Source organism: Gossypium hirsutum, chromosome D11 (genome assembly GCF_007990345.1).
Source record: "Gossypium hirsutum isolate 1008001.06 chromosome D11, Gossypium_hirsutum_v2.1, whole genome shotgun sequence".
In the NCBI taxonomy this organism is placed as follows: Eukaryota; Viridiplantae; Streptophyta; class Magnoliopsida; order Malvales; family Malvaceae; genus Gossypium; species Gossypium hirsutum.
The window spans coordinates 15,392,854-15,402,257 of NC_053447.1; the positions used below are offsets into that span (position 1 = coordinate 15,392,854).

Genomic DNA, 9,404 nt, shown 5'->3' on the forward strand with positions numbered 1-9,404 from the left:
GGACAAAATTTTAAGCCCATTTTTTGAGCCGGGCCTAAACTTATCGACTGAATGTAGAATTTTATTAGGGCCCGGCCCGGCCATGGAGAACTCTAGTATTAGACATTTGTGTTTGATATAGTATTTTTCACAATTATTAAATGTGGTGCTGTAGATTGGGTTGGTTGAAGGAAGCTGCTATTGCTTAGAAAGTTGCTCAAAGGACCGGACAATATATGAAATTATAATATCTAAAAAGGTTTCTTTAATAATAATGAAAAGGTATTCAAAACTTCTTTTAGGTAGTTGATGATGGGACACCCTCAGTGTGTTTGGTTCAGTGTAATAGGTAATCCATTACGCTCCGATTACGCGCCTATTACATTACCGACCCATTCCGGCGTTTGGTTCGCTGTAATAGGTATTACGCGCGTATTACAATCCCGACCTAATCCCCAAATTCCCTGATTTTCTATTCCCTTCCCAAATCGAGGATTACCCATTACGTCCGGCTTCCCTTCCCAACTCTCTATTTTACCCTCCTTCCCCACCCGACCCTCTCCTTTTTCTGTCCTCATCATTTCTCCTCGTCTGACTTTACCGATTTTCTCTTTCGATCATTTTTTCCCTTTCATTTGTTGCAGCACGTTTGAAAGCCACTGCTTCATTTTTTTCTCTCGGTCTCGGCGTAAGGTATGAATCTTGAACTTTTCATTTTAGTTTTCTGTCTTTGCCTTGGATTGTGGCTGCTTTGCATGCTGATTTGTCTGTCTTTTCATTTCTTCATTTTTTCTATCGGTCTCTGTTTTCGTCGGCTTCACTGTCTCAGATCTTCAGTTCAACTAATAGGCAGAGTCTCTTTTTGAACTGATTGCTTCACTTCATCGTCCCCAAATTTCAGGTGGTATTTCCATTATACGGATGTGTATATATATTATTTTCATTTGGATGCTTTTGATTGACATGCAAACGGGTCAATGTAATTAGGTGATTTTCGGTACTCATGAAACTGTTTGATTTTTTAAAACTGTGATAAATAAATAAATAAAAAGGTTGTTGAATGCTGTGTTTGACTGGCCTTTTATGCGTAATCTTATAAGCTATACATTTGGTGAGTGGTTGATCTGTTTGATAGAGTGATTTAACTTGGATATCTGTGCTTCGTTTTACTGGGGAGAGTTTATTGAATAGAATTTCTCATAATATATCGATTTTAAGTAGTAGGGGAACTTTTAGGTATTTAAAGCGGGTGAAATTGTAGATTTGGGTATTTTCGTTTTATGAAAAGTTGTTGTGGCTAAAAGCCTTACCAAACTTTGTTTCCAATGATTTCAAGTTGATTGTGAGCAATACTGCCTTGTGGTTTCTTTTGATGTTTGCGCATGCCAGGCTGCATTTTGATAACCCAATGAAAGTTTAACTCAACTCACCTCTCATTTCATAGGATATTATGTTTGAAAATGAAATGCCGCAATTTCATGAGTTTATGGAATTGATCTCATATGCATACCTGGAATAGTTTTTTTTTATTTCCTTTCATTTCTTTCTGCTCTTATGCAAAACAAATGGGAGTTTGCTTTATAGCATGTTATTTGATTCAAGGACAAATATTATATAACAAGATATGTTATCTGGTTTGCCAGACTAAAGAAATGCTCCACATGGACACAATGAAAAGACTTCCAGTTCTGTAATATCTGGACTACAAACTAGCAGATTGTGAAAAAACTAAATGCATTTTACTTCTACAGTTTTTCCTGAAAATTGCTTTCATCTATCTAACCTAATATTTGTGCTCTGCGTATTTGCATTTTGTTTGTTTTGCGGTTTCTATACAAGAAATCTGTTTTTCTTTTTTGATATTTGTACTCACAGATATTCTTCCTTGAATTCCTAGATTTGGATCTTGCAAATTAGAGATAATTCGCAAGAGGAACTATGAGTTGCTTTGGCTGTTGTGAAGAGGATGGCATCTTGTGACAAAATTTGCAAAGTTCTGGATATTTATGAGGAGAGGCAGTCAAAGAACAAGTACTTGGCTGGTGATTTCTTCAGCCTTGTTGACCTGAGCCAGCTGCCATTTACTCAGTACTTGGTGGGTCAAATGGGAAAGGAATACATGACAACCAGCAGGAAGCATGTGAGTGCTTGGTGGGATGATATTAGCAGCAGACCGTCCTAGCAGAAGGTTCTCCAGCTCTATGCTCCTCATTTCTAAGAATTGAAAATGATGCATTCTGGGGGTGGGTCTTTTTAATGATGTCTGCTTTGTTGTTTAGCAGTTTGGTTTGGTTTGGGGTCTGGTCTTTGACTGTTTTAAGAGGCCAACTAGTTATCCTGTGTTAGTTATACTTACAATAAAATGTTGGTAGGGGTAGGGGGTTACAATTATCGTTTTGTTTGCCTATGTTTGATATTATGAATAAAGATGAAGAAATCATGGAGATATCAAAGAGAACCAAGTGCACAATTGAATGTGCTTCAAAGGCAAATTTTTTCTTTTATTTTCTATGGTTTTATTACTTATTGATTTTCTTTTTGTTGGTTTAAATCTTCGAAATAATTGTCCAAAAGGTTTTGGTAGTGTTGGCATTGGCATCAATAAAAGTTTGAGCTTACTATGAGTATAATTTGAACCCAAATGTGGTAGTGTTGGCATTGGCATTAATAAAAATTTGAGCTTACTATGAGTATAATTTGAGCTCAAATCACATTTGTGGTCACCCAAATCATATTTGAGGTGATAAATACTTTATCCATCAAGTTAATACAGGGTTCAAGTTAATTATGGTGTTTATTTATTGTTAATAATTTATACAAACTTATGATTATAAGTAGTGTAAAAAAGGTAAATTATTGACTATGATATCAAACAAGTGAAGTGGCTTATTATAAGTTAATTATGTTTATGCAGAATATAATTCTCAAGTTATATTATGATTTTAGTAAATTCATATAAGAATATTTATTATTAAGAATTTTATGAAATTATATATCATTATTAAATTATATTTAATATTAATTATTTTAAATTATATATATTCATATAAGAATATTTATTATCAATAATTTTATGAAATTATATATTATTACTAAATTATATTTAATAATAATTATATTAAATTATACAAATTCATATAAGAAAATTTATTAGTAATAATTATTTTAAATTTTATTAAATCATATATTTTAATTAAAATATAGTTAATAATAATTATTTCAAATTATATTATATAGTATCATATATTATGATTTTAAGTAAATTCATATAAGAATATTGATTATTAAGAATTTTATTAAATCATATATTTTAATTAAAATATATTTAATAATAATTATTTCAAATTATATTTTATAGTATCATATATTATGATTTTAGTAAATTCATATAAGAATATTGATTATTAAGAATTTTATTAAATCATATATTTTAATTAAAATATATTTAATAATAATTATGTTAAATTATATTTTATAGTATCATATATTATGATTTGAGTAAATTCATATAAGAATATTGATTATTAAGAATTTTATTAAATTATATAATTTTATTAAAATTATTTAATAATAATTATGTTAAAATATGATTAAATTATTTATTATTGATATTAATAATCTTATTAAAATTTAATAACAATAACAATAATCATTTACCAAAACAAATTTATGCTAATTATTAAGAATTTTATTAAATTATATATTTTAATTAAAATATATTTAATAATAATTATGTTTAAATATGATTAAATTATTTATTATTGATAATAATAATCTTATTAAAATTTAAATAACAATAACAATAATCATTTACCAAAACAAATTTCTGCTAAGGGTATTCTAGTCATTTTAGTTTTTTCATTATGCTATTACACCTCTATTACACTCAACCAAACACAGGATTACTATTACGCCTCTATTCCATTACATTCAACCAAACAGTTGATTTGCTATTACACAGCTTTTCCATTACACCTCTATTCCATTACACCTCTAATCCAATACACCTCTAATCCAATACAGCGAACCAAACGTGCTCTATAAATTTACGTCAACCAACACCTATATTGGTTAAATTCCACTATCAATCCTTCTACTATGCAAATTTTATGAATTTTGGTCTCTATGATTTGATATTTCTATTTCTTACCCTTTTTTAATTTCGAAATTCCACTAAACATATTTAACTGTTTTTGTTTGAGCAAATACTGAAATTTTCAAAATTTGAAAACCGTAATAACTAAAACTGACTAAAATATACAAATTAAAATTCGCCAGCCAAATAAATAAGTTCAAAATTGTGTTGTTCGTTCTTGATTGAGCTCTTATAAATTTAAAAAGTAATGGTCTAATTACTCCTCAGTCTCTGTACTTTTCATACTTTTAAATTTTAGCACATTTACTTTTAACTCTAAGAATTTAGTCACTTTACTTGTCTAATTTAAAAGTTAAAAGTTCAATTGATATAGACTTGTGGCCTGGCCTGAAGGTCCCCTCGAAAAGTGAGAAGGTTTGGATAAAAATAAAGGCTTGAAAATGGGCTTGAGCAAAAACAATAAGACTCTTTTAGAAAATAGATCGAGCCTCAAGTAAGGTTTTTTATCCCGGCCCGACCCGAATTTGCAAAAAAAAAAATGATGCTTTGCCACGGTTTTGCTGCCATTTCACTATTATATTGCTACTATTTTGTTATTATTATTTGGATATTGTATATCTCTTGTTATATTGTTAATTTTGTTACTATTTTAGAGGTAAAATTTGTTAAGTTGCACATATCTTAGTGTTATTTAAGTATAAAGACATTTTTAAATTTATTTTTAATTTGTTGAGAAACTTTTATTTTAATATTTTTAGTGTTTTTGATGTATTATGCTTTTTTTTAAAAAAATTATAAAAAATTTAATACAGGCAGACCGAGTTGGGCTTGGTTATAGCATTTTTATTCGAGTTAAATTTGACAAAAATTTAGACCCATTTTTTATGCCAGCCCATCAACACTTCTATATTGATGACACTATTAATTTGAATATTAAAATACAATATATTCAAATTTAACAACAGTCCTTTTTAACAGCTTCATCAATTTGATTTTACTTCTTAAATCAAGCAAGGAAATAAAAATAAATAAATTTCAAAAGTTAATCGTACAGCCCAATGAGTCGAATTTTTGAAATTATGTAATTGCTTATTGCTCCCTCTATACAGAAAAAGTCAGATAATATGGGCAAGTTGTACTGTCTATACTTTCAAAAAGAAAAAAAAGTTGTACTATATCTATGGTTTATTTGTAATATGGATTCAGTTTTGTACTTTTTGAATTCTTCAATCCTAGCCCCTATATTTTTAAAATTATGGATTTAGTCCCCACCCTTCAACTTGATCATTGTAATATCTATGGTTTTTTTAATTTTAAATTTCCAATTATAACTCAAATGATAGCGGTTAAATCCATTAATTAAAATAATTTGACTTTTCTATGAGTTATATGAAAATAAAAGGCTGATATGATGATAATATATTTATTGTGCAAGATTTCGAGAATAACAAATTTTCACTTAACTAATTTAACAATTATTGTTTAATCACGACTAAAATTTTTAATTTTGAAAAGTAAAAAAGTAAAAAAAGTTGAACTAAAATATAAAAACAAAATTCATAACTTACATGGAGAAATAGGGAGAGGGTTTATATTCAAAGAGAGAGAAAAAAACATTAATTAAAAAAAATAAAAAAAGAGTAGTGGAGCTGAAGTTGACTAATTTTGCCTCCACAATTTAACCTCTAAAATAATAGAAAGTAAAAATAAGATAGAAATAACAACAGCGTAGGCAGCATTCCATGATGTTCCATCATCTTCACCCAAATGAATCCCGTAGAACACATTTGCTATTGCAATTAGTATCACAATTCTGCCCCCATTGTGATGGTACCAGTTCCAGTATTTACGCACCTTTGATTCCTTCCCTGGCCTTGCAAATACCGCCATTACCTATATACCATCCAATTCCATTCTTCGTATTAGATATATATATATATATGATTAATTTGAATCTACTTAATCGAATATATATGAATGGCTGGACTGTTAACCTGGAGGCATCCGAGCACGAGAATGAGGATGCCTAGAGCTTTGTGGGTGTCGACTTCGGCATTGAGACGATCTTCTAGGACGAAACCGGAAATGATACCGGCAAGGCCCAGCAGGAAGGCGCATGACTGAATGGCGGCGTGGGAATAAAACCACATGGGATCCCATTGCTTGAAGTAGCGACCAGCCATGGCTCCGATTATCATCAATATGCCCCAACTTAGCATATTCAGTATTCCATGGCTCTTCCTTAGTCTTGAATGTTGGCTATCCGATGCACTTGTGCCTGTTCCATTGCAAATAATTTCCTCAGAGAAAAAAAAAATTATTAGTGAATCAAAAACTTTACTAAACATGAAATTATTTATTTTTTTAAGATTTCGATAATAATTTTATTTATTTAATTAATTGGATATACAAAAATTTGATGACTCATATATAATATAAAATAAGGTATGATAGCGTATATGAAAATATAGAGTTTTAGTTAGTTCTTTGAGTTTTAAAATGTTTCTTTTTTTTAGTTATATTAATTAATTACTCAGATATTACGTTTAATTTTATTAAGAAAATTTATTTACATGTTTGAATTTATGGTAACTAATATTATATTAATTACTTTTTAAAATAATGTATTTTTTATTTTTAATTTTTTTATTTATAAAATCAAATAACTATTACAAATATCATTAATTGAAAGAATAATGATATAATTAAAAAATATTATCAAAACATTAATTAAAAAAAGCTTGAAATAATATGAAATAAAAAATATATTAATATGCTTATAAAAATAATGAACCTCAGTTATCTAATTATCTAATGAAATGAGCTAATATGTTAAATATATTAATTAAAAAAAAACTTGAAGCAACATCATGAAAAAAATGTATAAATGTGAGTAGAAGAGAAATCAAACTCAAGACTCAATATGATGTAATTAGCACTATCTAATCATCTAACCAAATAACTAATATGTTAAAAAATTAATTAAAATTTAAAACGTTTGAAGAAACATTAAATAAAAAGTACAAATATGAACAGAAGAGGAATTGAACCCGAGACTCAAAGATAAAAATACTAATATCTAACTATATAGCCAAAGCTGAAAGCACATTAAATTAAAAGTGTTATCCTGCCTTATCACTAAAAACGCATCTAGTCCCAAAATCAACCTAATTCGATGAATTTCACAAAAATCGACCTAATCCGATAATTATGATTAAAAATAAGTATTTTTGAATAATTCACGTAAGCTGCTACTGTTTATATAAATTAACTAAAACAGAAAGTATAGGTTTTCAAGTTATTCCCGTTATGTTAATTACCTGTACGATAATTCAAGAGTGTGGAGACTTTGTCACGGTGTTCAGCCAAAGCAAAGCCCGGCGCAGATGGAATCACCCCAATTTGCCCCACCGAATACAACACCCGCGACAGTGGTTGACTTGTGTTCAACTGGAACGCCAAGTACACTCGCGACGATCGTGATGTTATGGAGGTAGAATTCTCCACGATCGTCAGGTTCCCTTGATCAGCCACCACTAAATTCGGCCGCTGCCCTCCCAGAAAGTACTGTTTCACGGTTCCACTACCGTCCGCCGAGACCCAGCCAACCACGGCGCTCGAACCAACCATCTGCCCGGTGGTCGAAAACCCCATCGCGACGAAGGAATTCGTGTCGGGAGCCGACAGAACGAAGTTCCAAACGTTCGACAAGTTCCTAACGTACTACACGACGGAAGAGTTCAAACATTCAATAACGATAATCTACTCTTCCAAGTATACGACGAAATTACGCAACGAAAAAAAAAATCACGGTACATGCACATACTGTTAAATTACAAGGAACAAAACTTACTCTAAGGATGAAATCATGTCGGCTCCAAACTGGAAGGCAATTAAGCAAAGATGTATCAAAGGGTAAATCAAGATTTAGGTTGGAATTGCATGAATCTGTGGATTGTGAGTTCACCTGCAATACTGATAGCGCCTGCAGGGTAGCAAAGAAGAAGATAATAGAAATGGAGGATAGCTTCATTTTTTTTTTTTTTTAGTTTTATGGCATGAATTTGGTCTTAATATTGTGACACAAGTTTATCCAAATACATATATGTTTTGTCACAAGCTGGAGTGGTTGTTAATGATTAATTTCTTTTAATTTAAATATTAAATTAGTGGAAGGAACGTGGTTGGCTTAAGGTATTATCTGGCTTTATATTTGTTTACAGGAGAAATGATTAGGTAAGTTAAAACAGCCTATAATATTTATTAACTTATGATTTGCATAAAAAATTATTAAATAATAATGAAAGTTGGCCGTAGTTTAATTTTTAAATAACTTTGGATTTCTAGATTCATTAGGTGCATTGCCTTAAGACTGATTACATTAAACAAATGGTTTTCATGTTTATTTTACTGATATAAGAATTAGAGTAACTTCTTAAACGACTGATTTGTTAGAAATTAAAGTCTTGATTTTCTTAAACTGCAAGGATGAAATTAAAATTAAACCAAAAGAAATTCTACGATAGAGACTGGAAACCATAAAATCATTGAATTCAACGATGCAATAAAGTCAGCTATTTGATACTTGTCACCATCCTCCACCATCCCCCTTTTTTATTTTTGGTTTTCCTCTTTCTTTTCATACTGATACTTTGAATTTAAAGTCCAGATTTCTTCGTTTTTTTGATACAACATAAACTTAGAACATTAGTAAGCGGACTTCAACTCTAGTGTAAACTATCAACCGTCAATAATGATTGTTTAATATTTTCTTTCCGGCCAGCCTCTCACATAGTGCGCTGGGTCTTTTAGAATAATCAGTTGATCAATTTCGCCTCTATCTGTCTTAGTTATGCAGTCAACAACTTTATTGACATTTCGCTGAATGTGTCGAAATTCTGACTTCCCAAGTTTTGGAGCATCAATCATGTATCTTCTTGATTTCATCAACACTACTTACTGGTGTCAGACCGCTCCAAATAGTCTCAATCAACATTGCGTTGTCACTTTCCAATTCAACTCGCTTGAATCCTCTATTCCAAGCCAATTTCAGTCCTTCAAGGATCGCTCTAGCTTCAATCTAAATGATATCATTCATACCTATTACCATTTTGAAACCTACCAACCATCCTCCAGTAGTTCCTCTCATTGCCCCTCCTATAGATACCTTTGAGTTACTTCTTGACACTGATCCATCAACATTGACTTTAACCCAATCTGTCTCCGGTAGGTGCCATCTACCAATTGTCATGGTCGTACAAGCTCATTGATTAACAACCCCTTTAACCCCCAAAGACTTAGTCCACGCCAAAGCTGAGCTAATAAGTTC

At 30.6% G+C, this 9,404-nt stretch overlaps 1 protein-coding gene and 1 long non-coding RNA gene across 3 annotated transcripts; one reads left to right on the plus strand and one right to left on the minus strand.

Annotated features, from left to right (window-relative positions):
- The first annotated feature begins 378 nt into the window (after positions 1 to 378).
- Positions 379 to 2,483, plus strand: LOC107927201 (uncharacterized). Of its 2 annotated transcripts, XR_001692396.2 has the most exons (3): positions 379 to 672; positions 809 to 880; positions 1,877 to 2,483. It is a non-coding gene; the product is annotated as an uncharacterized lncRNA (long non-coding RNA). The 2 variants fall into 2 exon arrangements; XR_001688190.2 differs by lacking the exon at positions 379 to 672 and having other exon boundaries at positions 679 to 880.
- Positions 2,484 to 5,639: 3,156 nt separating this feature from the next.
- Positions 5,640 to 8,197, minus strand: LOC107910958 (cytochrome b561 and DOMON domain-containing protein At3g07570). The gene is made up of 4 exons (XM_041106241.1): positions 7,929 to 8,197; positions 7,396 to 7,798; positions 6,070 to 6,353; positions 5,640 to 5,968 (listed from the first exon to the last, which is right to left on the minus strand). The coding sequence occupies exons 1-4, from the start codon at positions 8,106 to 8,108 to the stop codon at positions 5,735 to 5,737; spliced, it is 1,101 nt and encodes a 366-aa protein (XP_040962175.1). The 5' UTR covers positions 8,109 to 8,197; the 3' UTR covers positions 5,640 to 5,734.
- Positions 8,198 to 9,404: the final 1,207 nt, after the last annotated feature.